Here is a 15,669-nt window from a genome sequence, read left to right as displayed (position 1 = left end):
ACGCGCTATCTCAGAGTTACGCAAATGGCGTAAAGATGGGTCGGGAATAACACCTGGGGGGTGATAGCGGGGCTGAGACCCGAGGAATCTAGTAAGTCGCCGCTCCCCACAACACCCCTCCCCCACCCCATAGCACCCCGCCCCTCCCCCACAACACTCCTCCCCCACAACACCCCTCCCCCACCCCATAGCACCCCTCAGCACCCCTCCCCCACCCACCGCAACACCCCGCCCTCCCCCACAACACCCCATAGCACCCCCGCCCCCTCCCCCACAACACCCCTCCCCCACAACACCCCTCCCCCCACCCCATAGCACCCCGCCCCTCCCCCACAACACTCCTCCCCCCACACAACACCCCTCCCCCACCCCATAGCACCCCTCAGCACCCCTCCCCCACCCACCGCAACACCCCGCCCCTCCCCACAACACCCCTCCCCCACCCCATAGCACCCCCGCCCCTCCCCCACAACACCCCCTCCCCCACACTACACTGCCCCTCCCCCACAACACCCCTCCCCCACCCCATAGCACCCCGCCCCTCCCCCACCCCACCGCAGCACCCCTCCCCCACCCCATAGCACCCCGCCCCTCCCCCACAACACTCCTCCCCCACCCCATAGCACCCCTCAGCACCCCTCCCCCACCCACCGCAACACCCCGCCCCCTCCCCCACAACACTCCTCCCCCACCCCTAATACCCCGCCCCTCCCCCACCCACCCCATAAAACCCGCCCACTCATCCCCCCACTCTCGGTGGCCTGTGGGCTGTCTGACCCCCGTCTCTCCCCAGCTGCGCCAGGATGGCCCCGGCCCGCGACCGGCTGCACTTCCGCTTCCCCGGCTACGGGGACGGGGTGCTGCGGCGCATGGACCAGCTGCGGGCGCAGCGGCGGTTCTGCGACGTGACCGTGCAGGTGAACGAGCTGCGGGTGCCGGGGCACCGCGTGGTCTTCGCCGCCTGCTCCCCCTTCCTGCGCGACCAGTTCCTGCTCAGCGACTCGCCCGAGGTGTCGGTCTCCGCTCCTGCAGAGCCCCGCGATCGGGCCGCCAGCTGCTGCTCTCCTGCTACACCGGCTGCCTCGAGGTGCCGCTGCCCGAGCTGGTCCACTACCTGGCGGCCGCCTCCTTCCTGCAGATGGGCCACGTGGTGGAGCGCTGCACGCAGGCCGTCGCCCGCTACCCTGGCGCCCAGGGCCGGGGGGCAGCAGGCGGGCCGCGGGGAGGAGGAGAAGGGGGGCCCCCCCAGCCCCCTGCCCGTGCGGCGGCAGGACGGGGCGGAGCGGGCCGGGGATTTGCTGGCGGGCCGCAGCAGCCCCTCGTCCCCGGAGGTCTCCCTGCAGGGCTGCGGCGACGAGCAGGTGCCGCCGGGGGGGCCCTGCCCCCCGCCGGGGGGGCCGTGGCGGGGCTGCCCCCTGCGCCGGCGCCCCCTGGAGCCGGCCCGGAAGGACAGGCCGGCGGGGCTGGGCGGGGCCAGGAAGGCGCCGGAGCTGGAGCGGCCCTTCCGCTGCCCGCGCTGCGAGGGCCTGTTCCCCCAGCTGGCCGGCTTCGCGAGCCACGTGCGGGAGCACCGGCTCTTCCTCTGCCTGCGCTGCGCCAAGCTCTTCTCCCAGAAGAGCAACCTGACGCGGCACCTGCGGGTGCACTCCGGCTTCAAGCCCTTCCAGTGCCCCGTCTGCCGCAAGCGCTTCACGCAGAACGCCACGCTGCAGGACCACCTCAACCTGCACAGCGGCCGCAAGCCGCACCGCTGCAACTACTGCGCCGTGCACTTCACCCACAAGCCCGGCCTGCGGCGCCACCCTCAAGGAGCTGCACGGCAAGAGCACCCTGCAGAACAGCCACGAGGAGAGCGAGGAGGTGGCCGGGGGCCTGCGACTGAGGGCCGGGGCCGAGCCGCTGCCCTCGGACCGAGCCACGCGGCCGTGGGCTGCCCCGGGGAGGGGGTCGCGGGGCCACAGACTGAGCCACAGAGGCTCACAGACTGGGTCACGGAGCCACGGGGTGCCCCGGGGAGGGGTCACGGGGCCACAGACTGAGCCACGAGGGTCACGGACTGGGTCATGAAGCCACAGGGTGCCCTGGGGAGGGGTCCACGGGGGCCACAGACTGAGCCACGGGGGCTCACGGACTGGGTCACGAAGCCACGGGGTGCCCTGGGGGAGGGGTCATGGGGCCACAGACTGCTCTGCAGAGGGTCACAGACCCGTGGACCAAGCCATGGGGGCTCACAGGGCCACAGCCTCCCCTGGGGAGGGGTCATGGACCAAGCCATAGGACCACAGCCTCCCCTCGTGGGGCGAGCCGTGGACTGAGCCACGGGGGCTCACAAGGTGCTTGGCACAGCCAGAGCGTTCCCCGAGGACTGTGCCATTCCCTCCTGGTGTGGGGGAGCAGAGGTATAATGGGCCAGACCTTTCCAAGAGGAGGGGGGGTCTGCCCAGGAGAGGACTGGACCATTCTCTGCTGAGGGTGACCCTCTCAGCCCAAATCAGTTGCGGGGGGGGGGGGCAATATTCAGTCTTACGACCCCCAAATTCTCTAAGATCCAAAAGACTGGCGGGGAAGCACCAGAGCAGGGGGGTGGAAGCCAGGACTCCTGGGTTCTCTGGTGGTCAGTGGGAGGGGGAGGAGTAGCAGCCCCGTGGTCAATTCCTCTTGTAAACCCATTGTGTTTTTTCACCCCCAGTACTAGGGGCACCCCCCCCACGCCCTGAGCAGGGGGCCCCTAGGAGCACAGATTGGTGTGTGTGGGGGAGAGTGTCCCAGGCTTGGCTGACCCAGAGCTGGGGCCTCCATCTCCAGCCCTGTCCTCAGGGAGGGGTGGGGAAGTGTCAAAAACTTTATTCCTATAAAGTTTTGCCTTTTCACACTGGTGCCTTGTGTCTGTGCACAGGGGGGGGGGGGGGGGGATCATCACCGTGGGGCCAGGCTGGGGTAGCGAGGGGCTGCAGGTCAGGAGTGAGGGGCATGGCCAGAGGTTGGGGGGGGGCCCAGCCCCGACTGATCCACTCCCCCCTACCAAGCCCTGAGGGGGGCAGGGAGTCAGGAGCAATCCCTGGACCAGCCATTTCATACACAGGGACCCATGCTCAGCGTGGGGCTGGTTCCAGGGGGACCCTGCCCCTGAGGGAGACGTGGCCCCCGGTGGTGGGGGGGGCCGGTTCTAGGGGGACCTTGCCCGAGGGAGGTGTGGCCCCTGTGGGGGGGGCCGGTTCTAGGGGGACCCTGCCCGAGGGAGGTGTGGCCCCTGGGGGGGGGCTGGCTTCGCAGCAGCACAAGGGCACCTGTCTTGCCCCCCACACAGACTCGGAGCCCATGGAGCCGGCTGGTCTCTTTATTCCCACGGGTGGGGGGGGTTGCTCCTTCCCCCTTAAATACGGGAATTACCTGGACACAGGTGAATCGAGGCTCCAACACCCCCAGGCCCCATCAGCCCCCTGGGGGGGGGAGCTGTTCCGGGGGCTCTCCTGGAGGGGGTCAGACCAGGTTGGACACAGGCCCCATTCATGGGCAGGGAGGGGTCCAGGGGCCCCCGTCCAAGGTGAATCCTCCTCCCCCGGGCAGCTGCTGCAAGCCAGGATCCTCGGGAGTCTGTCCACATGTGGCCCGGTGCCAGGCCCTGGTGTCCACAGGGGCGGGGGGCAGCGTCTGGGGCCCGACCCCCAGACAGCTCCCAGCAGCAGGCTGGCAGGAGAGGGGTGTCTGTGGCCTGACCACTGTGGTGCCCAAGCTGGCCGGGGAGGGGTGGGGGGGTGATTACTGGCGCCTCCCAGTGACAGGCTGGCGGGGGGGGGTCCCGGCGGGTCACCGCGCCAGGCCGGCGTGGGCGGGGCGGGTCCCGGCAGGTCACCGCGCCAGGCCGGCGTGGGAGGGGGCGGGGCAGGGGGGAGTCCTGGCGGGTCACCGCGACAGGCCGGCGTGGGAGGGGTGGGGATCCCGGCGGGTCACCGCGACAGGGCGGCGTGGGCGGGGCGGGTCCCAGCAGGTCACCGCGACAGGCTGGCGTGGGAGGGACGGGGCGGGTCCCGGCAGGTCACCCGCGACAGGCCGGCGTGGGCGGGGCGGGTCCCGGCAGGTCACCGCGACTGGGCGGGGCGGGTCCCAGCAGGTCACCGCGACAGGCCCGGCGTGGGAGGGGCGGGGCGGGGTCCCGGCGGGGTCACCGCGACAGGCCACGCGCTATCTCAGAGTTGGGCGGGGCGGGTCCCGGCAGGTCACCGCACCAGGCCGGCGTGGGAGGGGCGGGGCGGGGCGGGGGGGGTCCCGGCGGGTCACAGCGAGAGGCTGGTGAGGTGGTCATGGCTGCGCAGACCCTTGCGGGCCCCGCCGGCCCCGTGGCTGCCGCTGCAATAGTCCTGCAGGTTGTGCCGCAGCGTGACCAGGGCGGAGGCCAGGCAGGCGCGGTTGGGGGCCTGCGGGCCGCCGGGCAGCTGGAAGAGCACGGTGGCCACGCCGGCCATGCCGTCGTCCGTGGGCTCCAGCGTGACGGGGCCCACGCGGAAGCTGGAGTAGGCGTAGCCCAGCAGGTGGGAGAGGAAGGGCTCGGAGCGGCGGAAGTGGGCCGAGTAGGGGGCCTCGGGGTAGGGCTTGAGGCGGCTGGGCAGGGCCGGGGGGGCGGGCAGCGGCGGCGGCTTGTGGGGCCGGGCCGGCAGGAAGACCAGGTCAGCGGCGTGGGGCCCGGCCTCCGGCTCGAAGCAGACGGTGACCTTGGCGAAGGGGCGGCTCGCCATCTTGGTCATCTCCTGCAGCTGCCGGTGCTGCTCGTGCCGCAGGTCAGGAACTGCTTCACCTTCCAGAGCAGGACGCAGGCGGAGAGGAAGAGGAAGAAGCAGGAGAAGAAGACGGAGAAGAAGACGAAGAGGTCGATGTGGGCCTGGTCCTGCCGGAAGAAGAGCAGCCCCTGGGAGTCGCTGGCGTTGGGGCCGGTGCCCACCCCCAGCAGCAGCAGGTAGAAGCGGCTGGATTTCAGGGCGTGCAGCTCGTGGGGGTAGGTCACCACCACCCGGTCCCGCACGCCCCGCACCACCAACACGGCCTGCGGCTCCCGCACCGTCAGGTAGGTGATGAGCCCGCGGGGGCGCTCCTCCCGCAGCCGGGGCGGGGCCGTGCCGTTGGGCCCCCCCTCGGCCCCCCCCGGCGCCAGCACCCGCACGGCGTGCACCCCCGTGGCCCGGTCCACGTCCACGGCGAAGGTGTCGTAGGCGGGCGAGACAAAGAGGTCCACGGCGCCAAAGGTGACGTCCACGGTGATGCGGATGTCGACGTTGGTGAACTTGGGCTGCACTCCGAAGAGCACGGTGCGGCCGCGCGCCAGGTGCTGCAGGTTGGCTGGTGGAAGCAGTTGCTCTGCGAGGTGGGGTCGAAGCAGAACTCCTGCTCCACCGAGATGAGCCGATAGCACTGCAGGCCCCCGACCGGCGCCCCATGGAACGAGTCCCGGCACTTGGCGCACTGGGGGGAAGGGGGGAGGGGTCAGTGAGAGCAGCCCCCCCACCCCTGCCCCACAGGGCTCCCTCTGAGTGCCCCTCCCCCCCGCCGGCTCAGCCCCCCGCCCACACAGGTCTCCCCTCCCCCACAGGGCCTGAGCATCCCCTCCCCCCCACTGACTCAGCCTCTGCCCCCCACCCCTGCCCCACAGGGCTCCCTCTGAGCATCCCCTCCCCCCCGCCGGCTCAGCCTCTGCCCCCCACCCCTGCCCCACAAGGCTCCCTCTGAGGATCCCCTCAGCCCCCACCCCACGCAGGTCTCCCTCCCCCATACTCCTGCCCCACAGAGCTCCCTCTGAGCACCCCCTCCCTCTCTCCTCAGCCCCACCCCTGCCCCAGGCCCCGCCCCCACCTGGTACTTGTAGCAGCCCTGGCTGGCCCCGCCCCTGCCCCAGGCCCCGCCCCCACCTGGTACTTGTAGCAGCCCTGGCTGGCCCCGCCCCCGCCCCAGGCCCCGCCCCCACCTGGTACCTGTAGCAGCCCTGGCTGGCCCCGCCCCCGCCCCAGGCCCCGCCCCCACCTGGTTCTTGTAGCAGCCCTGGCTGGCCCCGCCCCTGCCCCAGGCCCCGCCCGGTACTTGTAGCAGCCCTGGCTGGCCCCGCCCCCGTCCCAGGCCCCGCCCCCACCTGGTACTTGTAGCAGCCCTGGCTGGCCCCGCCCCCGCCCCAGGCCCCGCCCCCACCTGGTACTTGTAGCAGTCCTTCTTGTCAGCCTGGGCGCTGTTCTGGCAGGGGCCCGTCTCCGTGTTGTTCTGGCAGGGGCAGCCCGTCCCGTCCAGCTCGTTACACGTGTCCGCGTGGCCGTTACACTGGCACCTGGGGGGAGCAGGGGGTCAGAGCGTGCGGGGGCCGGCCCCGCCCCTACCCCGAGCGGGGGGTGATTGCAGGCGGGCTGCATGGGGCACCCGCCCTCCCGCGCATGGGAAACCAGCTCGGGAAAACTGAGCCAAGCCAGGTGCCGAGGGCTGACGGGGCAAATGGGGTCCGGCTGGGGGCGCCCCAGGCTTTGGGAAATGGGGGCAAACCAGGGAGAGCCCCACGGATCGGAGGGTTTGGCATCCCGACCAGGGGGAGCCGGGCGAGCTCAGTGCGGAGCCGAGGGCCCCGGCAGATCGACTGCTCCCCCCGGCCCCGGCGGGCTCAACCTGCCGTGAGGAGACGGACGGGGACAGGAGCCAGCGGCCGGCCCCGGGCCGGCTCCTGTGGGATCCGCGTCAGGCTGGGCTCGCTGGCCCTGGGGGTGCTGCCCCCCAGCTCCTGCCTGGCCCCCCAGCCGCTGCGTAAGGAGCAGCAGCCAGGAGCCGGAAAGTCACATCCTCACCTTCCCTCTAAATTGTTACAAAACTGGTTCCCTGCCCCTCGAGACGCGTCCCGGTCCGCGCAGGCGCCCCCGAGCTGGCGGAGGGTTTTCCCCTCGTGGCACCCGCCGGCTCGGCTCTGGTATAAGGGGCCCCGCCGAGCCCCCGCTCCGCACTTCCCTGCAGCGCGAGGGGCCTGCTGAGCCGGCTCCCGGCACCCCGGAGAAACGGACCGTCGACCGTGTCGGCACGTGCGATGCCGGGCTGCCGGGAGGGTCTCGCTCTGCCCCTGTCTGCCCGGAGCCGGACGTCCGCGGTGCCGGGTCAGGGGTCAGCTCCGAGGCGGGGCTCACAGCTGCCTCCATGACGACTTTCAGGCCTGCTGCCCCGGCCCCGCCCTGTGCCCCTCCCCCAGACACTGCAGACCCCTCAGGCGCGGGGTGGCGCAGGCCGTGCCCAGGAAGAGCCCTGCTAACCCCGGTGACTGAGACGTGCCCGGTCCTGGGGGGAGACGGACTCCCTGCCCCGGCGTGCACCTCGCGAGCTGATGGGCTGTTAAGCGAACGCACTTTGCCAAGGCAGAGCGGGGGCCCGGGGGCCCCTTATACCGGCTCTAGGAGCGCGGCCATGGGGCGCCAGGCTGCACCGACAGGCACCACGAGGGGAAAACCCCCGAGAGCTCGGGGGGCGCCGTGAGCGAGCGCTCCAAGAACAACGTACGGTCGGGCTGGTCCGAGGGCGCCTGTCCTCAGCTCCCACCAGCGCCAGGGAAAGAAACCGAGCGTGAGCGAGTCAGAGGAAAGTTCGATGGCGTCTCCCCGCAAGGATCCGCGTCTCCCCAGTGGTGGGTGTGAACCCTCATTTCCGTATTCTTGGGTTAATGGTCCCCGCTTCCCTAGTGTCTGCCTGGCTCCCATTGTTTCGGTCTGTTGCATAACTAATTTTGCAAGGTTTAAATCAATGAAGGTGGTGGGCTCGGATTGGTTGAAGGATGTTTTACAATATGTTTGGATTGGTTAGAAGATTGCTTCGTAATTCTCCAGAACCAACTCCAGGACCCAGCCCCACGATCAGAGCCGCCAGAGCTCACCCCCTGCCAGTGACAGCGGGCAGAGACTGGAGTCCCCAGATGGACCTGATCCTGCTGGACCTGCCTGTCTTATGGGGAGTGGGGAGCACTGTGTGCGTGGCAGGTGCAGTCGGTTTTGGGGACTGTTAATAAAGAGGATACGGATCTTACTGTGTGAGGCTCCCTCACTGGGAAAAGACCCCGCAGACCCACAGGGTTACGCCTAAGCCCTGGGAACAGGATGAGGGGGGGCCCTAGAGTGTGCGGGTAACAGCAGCTCCGTACCGGGTGCACCTGCCCCCCCCCGGCTCCCACCCTCCCCCCACAGCTCCCTACCGGGTGCACCTGCCCCCCCCGGCTCCCACCCTCCCCCTCCCGCTCCCACCTTCCCCCCGCAGCTCTGTCCCGGGTGCACCTGCCCCCCGCCCGGCTCCCACCGTCCCCCCACAGCTCCCTACCGGGTGCACCTGCCCCCCCCTCCGCTCCCACCCTCCCCTCGCAGCTCCGTACCGGGAGCACCTGCCCCCCCCTCCGCTCCCACCCTCCCCTCGCAGCTCTGTCCCGGGTGCACCTGCCCCCCGCCCGGCTCCCACCGTCCCCCCACAGCTCCCTACCGGGTGCACCTGCCCCCCCCCGGCTCCCACCCTCCCCCCGCAGCTCTGTCCCGGGTGCACCTGCCCCCCCCTCCGCTCCCACCCTCCCCTCGCAGCTCCGTACCGGGAGCACCTGCCCCCCCCTCCGCTCCCACCCTCCCCTCGCAGCTCCCTACCGGGAGCACCTGCCCCCCCCTCCGCTCCCACCCTCCCCTCGCAGCTCCCTACCGGGAGCACCTGCCCCCCCCCCCGCTCCCACCCTCCCCCCGCAGCTCCCTACCGGGTGCACCTGCCCTCCAGCAGGAAGTAGCCGTGCAGGCAGCTCTCACACTTCTCCCCAAAGCTGTTGTTTTGGCAGCTCACGCAGACGGCCACGTCCTCGGCCGGCCCCTCGACTGCCCAGGTAGGGACCTGCGGAGACAGGGGTGAGACAAGGGGGCCCAGGTGGGGACCGGCAGGGACGTGGGGGTGGGGAGAGATGGGGAGACCCGCCCCCCTCCCCTCCCCTCCCCCGGGGACCGGCTGGGGATCTGTGGGAACAGGGGCAAGACGGGGGGACACCCCCCAGGGGCAAGACGGGGGGACACCCCCCAGGGGCAAGACGGGGGGACACCCCCCAGGGGTCTGGCTCACCAGGGCGGGCTCCAGCGGGAAGCGGGCGGGGTCTCGCCGGGCGGCCCCCAGCTCCTCGCGGGAGATGCAGACGTCGCTGTTCCCACGGCAGAAGGCGCGGCAGGGCCGGCAGGTCCCCCGTTCAGTGCTGAGCCCACGAAGAGCGGCCGGCACTTCTCACAGTGTGCCCCCTGCCGGGAGAGGGGGGCTGAAACCCTACAGCGAACCTACAGAGCGCCCTGTCCCACCAGTGTGCCCCCTGCCGGGAGAGGGGGGCTGAGATCTCCAGAGACCTCTGCCCCCCACAATCCCACCCTCTGCAGGGAATGCAGCCGCAGGCTCAGCCTGGGATGTCAGAGACCCCCTCTGGGACCCTCCTTCAGCCCCCAATGCAGAGCGACCCCGTCCCCCCCCCCCCCCACATGCAATGACCCCAGAGCCTCCTCATGCTGAGAAACCCCTATACCCCCAGCCTCCCAGCCCCACCACACAGGGCGACCAGAGACCCCCTCCATGGTGTTGTTGGCGCACTCCAGGCAGCGGCCCCCCCCGCTCACCATGGTGTTGTTGGCGCGCTCCAGGCACCGATCCCCCCACTCACCATGGTGTTGTTGGCGCGCTCCAGGCACCGGTCCCCCCCCGCTCACCATGGTGTTGTTGGCGCAGTCCAGGCAGCGGCCCCCCCGCTCACCATGGTGTTGTTGGCGCAGTCCAGGCAGCGGCCCCCCCCGCTCACCATGGTGTTGGCGCGCTCCAGGCAGCGGCCCCCCCCGCTCACCATGGTGTTGTTGGCGCGCTCCAGGCACCGATCCCCCCCGCTCACCATGGTGTTGTTGGCGCGCTCCAGGCAGGCCCCCCCCGCTCACCATGGTGTTGTTGGCGCAGTCCAGGCACCGAACCCCCCCGCTCACCATGGTGTTGTTGGCGCAGTCCAGGCAGCGGCCCCCCCCGCTCACCATGGTGTTGTTGGCGCGCTCCAGGCACCGATCCCCCCCGCTCACCATGGTGTTGTTGGCGCAGTCCAGGCACCGAACCCCCCCGCTCACCATGGTGTTGTTGGCGCAGTCCAGGCAGCGTCCCCCCCCGCTCACCATGGTGTTGTTGGCGCGGTCCAGGCAGCGGTGTCCCCCCCCGCTCACCATGGTGTTGTTGGCGCAGTCCAGGCAGCGGTTGTCCCCCCCCCGCTCACCATGGTGTTGTTGGCGCAGTCCAGGCAGCGGTCGTCCCCCCCCGCTCACCATGGTGTTGTTGGCGCGGTCCAGGCAGCGGTCCCCCCCCCCGCTCACCATGGTGTTGTTGGCGCGGACCAGGCAGCGGTCCCCCCCCCCCCGCTCACCATGGTGTTGTTGGCGCGGTCCAGGCAGCGGTCCCCCCCCCCCCGCTCACCATGGTGTTGTTGGCACGGTCCAGGCAGCGGTCGTCCCCCCCCGCTCACCATGGTGTTGTTGGCGCGGTCCAGGCAGCGGTGTCCCCCCCCGCTCACCATGGAGTTGTTGGCGCAGTCCAGGCAGCGGTGTCCCCCCCGCTCACCATGGAGTTGTTGGCGCAGTCCAGGCAGCGGTGTCCCCCCCCGCTCACCATGGTGTTGTTGGCGCAGTCCAGGCAGCGGTGTCCCCCCCGCTCACCATGGTGTCGTTGGCGCAGTCCAGGCACCGGTGTCCCCCCCCGCTCACCATGGTGTTGTTGGCGCGGTCCAGGCAGCGTCCCCCCCCGTTCACCATGGTGTTGTTGGCGCAGTCCAGGCAGCGTCCCCCCCCCACTCACCATGGTGTTGTTGGCGCAGTCCAGGCAGCGGTCTGTCCCCCCCCGCTCACCATGGTGTTGTTGGCGCAGTCCAGGCAGTGTCCCCCCCCCCGCTCACCATGGTGTTGTTGGCGCAGTCCAGGCAGCGTCCCCCCCCCGCTCACCATGGTGTTGTTGGCGCGGACCAGGCAGCGGTCTGTCCCCCCCCGCTCACCATGGTGTTGTTGGCGCAGTCCAGGCAGCGGTCTGTCCCCCCCCGCTCACCATGGTGTTGTTGGCGCAGTCCAGGCAGCGTCCCCCCCCCCGCTCACCATGGTGTTGTTGGCGCAGTCCAGGCAGCGGTATGTCCCCCCCCCCCGCTCACCATGGTGTTGTTGGCGCAGTCCAGGCAGCGGTCCCGCGCCCCCGCTCACCATGGTGTTGTTGGCACGGTCCAGGCAGCGTCCCCCCCCCCCCGCTCACCATGGTGTTGTTGGCGCAGTCCAGGCAGCGGTCTGTCCCCCCCCGCTCACCATGGTGTTGTTGGCGCAGTCCAGGCAGCGGTCTGTCCCCCCCCCGCTCACCATGGTGTTGTTGGCGCAGTCCAGGCAGCGGTGTGTCCCCCCCCCCGCTCACCATGGTGTTGTTGGCGCAGTCCAGGCAGCGTCCCCCCCCGCTCACCATGGTGTTGTTGGCGCAGTCCAGGCAGCGTCCCCGCCCCCGCTCACCATGGTGTTGTTGGCGCAGTCCAGGCAGCGGTGTCCCCCCCCCGCTCACCATGGTGTTGTTGGCGCAGTCCAGGCAGCGTCCCCCCCCCCCCGCTCACCATGGTGTTGTTGGCGCGGTCCAGGCAGCGTCCCCCCCCCCGCTCACCATGGTGTTGTTGGCGCAGTCCAGGCAGCGTTCCCCCCCCCGCTCACCATGGTGTTGTTGGCGCAGTCCAGGCAGCGTCCCCCCCCCGCTCACCATGGTGTTGTTGGCGCAGTCCAGGCAGCGGTCCCGCGCCCCCGCTCACCATGGTGTTGTTGGCGCAGTCCAGGCAGCGGTCTGTCCCCCCCCCCGCTCACCATGGTGTTGTTGGCGCAGTCCAGGCAGCGGTCCCGCGCCCCCGCTCACCATGGTGTTGTTGGCACGGTCCAGGCAGCGTCCCCCCCCCCGCTCACCATGGTGTTGTTGGCGCAGTCCAGGCAGCGTGTCCCCCCCCGCTCACCATGGTGTTGTTGGCGCAGTCCAGGCAGCGGTGTCCCCCCCCCCCCGCTCACCATGGTGTTGTTGGCGCAGTCCAGGCAGCGGTGTCCCCCCCCCCCCCGCTCACCATGGTGTTGTTGGCGCAGTCCAGGCAGCGTCCCCCCCCGCTCACCATGGTGTTGTTGGCGCAGTCCAGGCAGCGTCCCCGCCCCCGCTCACCATGGTGTTGTTGGCGCAGTCCAGGCAGCGGTGTCCCCCCCCCGCTCACCATGGTGTTGTTGGCGCAGTCCAGGCAGCGTCCCCCCCCCCCGCTCACCATGGTGTTGTTGGCGCGGTCCAGGCAGCGTCCCCCCCCCCGCTCACCATGGTGTTGTTGGCGCGGTCCAGGCAGCGTCCCCCCCCCCGCTCACCATGGTGTTGTTGGCGCGGTCCAGGCAGCGTTCCCCCCCCCGCTCACCATGGTGTTGTTGGCGCGGTCCAGGCAGCGTCCCCCCCCCCGCTCACCATGGTGTTGTTGGCGCAGTCCAGGCAGCGTCCCCCCCCCCCGCTCACCATGGTGTTGTTGGCGCAGTCCAGGCAGCGGTCTGTCCCCCCCCCGCTCACCATGGTGTTGTTGGCGCAGTCCAGGCAGCGGTCCCCCCCCCCGCTCACCATGGTGTTGTTGGCGCAGTCCAGGCAGCGTCCCCCCCCGCTCACCATGGTGTTGTTGGCGCAGTCCAGGCAGCGTCCCCCCCCGCTCACCATGGTGTTGTTGGCGCGGTCCAGGCAGCGGTCTGTCCCCCCCCCCGCTCACCGTGGTGTTGTTGGCGCAGTCCAGGCAGCGGTCTGTCCCCCCCCCCCCGCTCACCATGGTGTTGTTAGCGCGGTCCAGGCAGCGTCCCCCCCCCCGCTCACCATGGTGTTGTTGGCGCAGTCCAGGCAGCGTCCCCCCCCCCCGCTCACCATGGTGTTGTTGGCGCAGTCCAGGCAGCGTCCCCCCCCGCTCACCATGGTGTTGTTGGCGCAGTCCAGGCAGCGTCCCCCCCCGCTCACCATGGTGTTGTTGGCGCAGTCCAGGCAGCGTCCCCCCCGCTCACCATGGTGTTGTTGGCGCGGTCCAGGCAGCGTCCCCCCCCCGCTCACCATGGTGTTGTTGGCGCGGTCCAGGCAGCGTCCCCCCCCCGCTCACCATGGTGTTGTTGGCGCGGTCCAGGCAGCGTCCCCCCCCGCTCACCATGGTGTTGTTGGCGCGGTCCAGGCAGCGTCCCCCCCCCGCTCACCATGGTGTTGTTGGCGCAGTCCAGGCAGCGTCCCCCCCCGCTCACCATGGTGTTGTTGGCGCAGTCCAGGCAGCGTCCCCCCCCCCCGCTCACCATGGTGTTGTTGGCGCAGTCCAGGCAGCGGTCTGTCCCCCCCCGCTCACCATGGTGTTGTTGGCGCAGTCCAGGCAGCGGTCCCCCCCCCCCGCTCACCATGGTGTTGTTGGCGCAGTCCAGGCAGCGTCCCCCCCCCGCTCACCATGGTGTTGTTGGCGCAGTCCAGGCAGCGTCCCCCCCCGCTCACCATGGTGTTGTTGGCGCAGTCCAGGCAGCGGTCCCCCCCCCCCGCTCACCATGGTGTTGTTGGCGCAGTCCAGGCAGCGTCCCCCCCCCGCTCACCATGGTGTTGTTGGCGCAGTCCAGGCAGCGTCCCCCCCCGCTCACCGTGGTGTTGTTGGCGCAGTCCAGGCAGCCGTCTGTCCCCCCCCCCGCTCACCATGGTGTTGTTGGCGCAGTCCAGGCAGCGGTCTGTCCCCCCCCCCGCTCACCATGGTGTTGTTGGCGCGGTCCAGGCAGCGGTCTGTCCCCCCCCCCGCTCACCATGGTGTTGTTGGCGCAGTCCAGGCAGCGGTCTGTCCCCCCCCGCTCACCATGGTGTTGTTGGCACAGTCCAGGCAGCGGTGTCCCCCCCCGCTCACCATGGTGTTGTTGGCGCGGTCCAGGCAGCGGTCTGTCCCCCCCCCCGCTCACCATGGTGTTGTTGGCGCGGTCCAGGCAGCGTCCCCCCCCGCTCACCGTGGTGTTGTTGGCGCAGTCCAGGCAGCGGTCTGTCCCCCCCCCCGCTCACCATGGTGTTGTTAGCGCGGTCCAGGCAGCGTCCCCCCCCGCTCACCATGGTGTTGTTGGCGCAGTCCAGGCAGCGTCCCCCCCCCCCGCTCACCATGGTGTTGTTGGCGCAGTCCAGGCAGCGTCCCCCCCCGCTCACCATGGTGTTGTTGGCGCAGTCCAGGCAGCGTCCCCCCCCCGCTCACCATGGTGTTGTTGGCGCAGTCCAGGCAGCGTCCCCCCCCGCTCACCATGGTGTTGTTGGCGCAGTCCAGGCAGCGTCCCCCCCCGCTCACCATGGTGTTGTTGGCGCGGTCCAGGCAGCGTCCCCCCCCCGCTCACCATGGTGTTGTTGGCGCAGTCCAGGCAGCGGTCCCGCGCCCCGAGGCCGGGGCACTCGCTGTGCCGGTTGCAGCGACACTCGGCCGAGCAGTTCCCGCCCACGTAGCCGAAGTGGCAGCGGCAGCGGTCGGGCTCCACGCACGTCCCGTTGACACAGCCCTGCTGGCAGACCGGCCGGCACAGCCCCGAGGCGCTGCGGGGGGGAGAGGGTCACGGGGGGGCCTGCAGCCCCGACCCCCCTCCCGGGACCCCCCCCGCCCCCCAGACCTCCCCCGGGATCCCGCCCCCCCAGCCCCGAGGCGCTGCGGGGGGGAGAGGGTCGCGGGGGCCCTGCAGCCCCGACCCCCCCTCCCGGGACCCCCCCGCCCCCCAGACCCCCCCCGGGATCCCGCCCCCCCAGCCCCGAGGCGCTGCGGGGGGGAGAGGGTCACGGGGGGGCCTGCAGCCCCGACCCCCCCTCCCGGGACCCCCCCGCCCCCCAGACCCCCCCCGGGATCCCGCCCCCCCAGCCCCGAGGCGCTGCGGGGGGGAGAGGGTCGCGGGGGGGCCTGCAGCCCCGACCCCCCCTCCCGGGACCCCCCCGCCCCCCAGACCCCCCCCGGGATCCCGCCCCCCCAGCCTCGAGGCGCTGCGGGGGGGAGAGGGTCACGGGGGGGCCTGCAGCCCCGACCCCCCCTCCCGGGACCCCCCCGCCCCCCAGGATCCCGCCCCCCCAGCCCCGAGGCGCTGCGGGGGGGAGAGGGTCGCGGGGGGGAGAGGGTCGCGGGGGGGCCTGCCGCCCCAGACACCCCCCCGGACCCTCCCGCCTGGGACCCCCTTGGGACCCCCCCCCCGTGACCTCCCCCTCGTGCCCGGGACCCCCCCCAGGTCCCCCCCTCGCGCCCGGGACCCCCCCCCAGGACCCCGCCCCCCCGGGACCCTCCCTCGCGCCCGGGACGCCCCCCGGGACCCCCCCGGCCCCCGCTCACTTGTGCAGGGTGTAGCCGGCCTTGCAGGCGCTATCTCAGAGTCGTAGCCGCGGGGCCGGTCGCGGCAGGTCTGCGTCTCGTTGCAGTCGTGGTGCCCGTTCAGACACTCGTTCTCCGGGGGGCACGACAGGAAGGACCAGGTGGCCCCCGGCCCGCAGGCCTGCGCCAGCCCTGGGGAGAGGGGCATTGTGGGTACAGGCCCCCGGGGCCACCCCCGTGAGGCAAAGCATCATGGGTAAGAGCAGACAACGCTCCCGCAGGGAGAGGGGAACCATGGGAACCGCCCAGACAGCTCCTGCATCGTGGGTAAAGCTGCCCCCGGGAGC

The 15,669-nt window shown here is 71.4% G+C and overlaps 1 protein-coding gene and 1 pseudogene across 1 annotated transcript in view; one reads left to right on the top strand and one right to left on the bottom strand.

Moving 5' to 3' along the window:
- The window catches only part of LOC140903005 (uncharacterized), a 3,335-nt pseudogene extending 465 nt beyond the window's left edge, over nucleotides 1-2,870 (top strand).
- Nucleotides 2,871-3,323: 453 nt separating this feature from the next.
- Nucleotides 3,324-15,669, bottom strand: part of MEGF8 (multiple EGF like domains 8) — a 56,750-nt gene continuing 44,404 nt past the window's right edge. Inside the window, 11 exon segments of the mRNA XM_073323632.1 lie at nucleotides 3,324-4,078; nucleotides 4,217-4,780; nucleotides 4,783-5,325; nucleotides 5,328-5,454; nucleotides 6,172-6,304; nucleotides 8,729-8,859; nucleotides 9,082-9,194; nucleotides 9,197-9,251; nucleotides 14,376-14,568; nucleotides 15,344-15,384; nucleotides 15,387-15,514. Coding sequence (XP_073179733.1) covers nucleotides 4,275-4,780; nucleotides 4,783-5,325; nucleotides 5,328-5,454; nucleotides 6,172-6,304; nucleotides 8,729-8,859; nucleotides 9,082-9,194; nucleotides 9,197-9,251; nucleotides 14,376-14,568; nucleotides 15,344-15,384; nucleotides 15,387-15,514 — 1,970 coding nt within the window. The 3' untranslated portion in view covers nucleotides 3,324-4,078; nucleotides 4,217-4,274.

The sequence above is a fragment of the Lepidochelys kempii genome, chromosome 24 (assembly GCF_965140265.1).
Source record: "Lepidochelys kempii isolate rLepKem1 chromosome 24, rLepKem1.hap2, whole genome shotgun sequence".
Lineage (NCBI taxonomy): Eukaryota > Metazoa > Chordata > Testudines > Cheloniidae > Lepidochelys > Lepidochelys kempii.
Note: the sequence above shows the minus strand (reverse complement) of the source record. Positions and strands in the feature narration are given on the sequence as shown.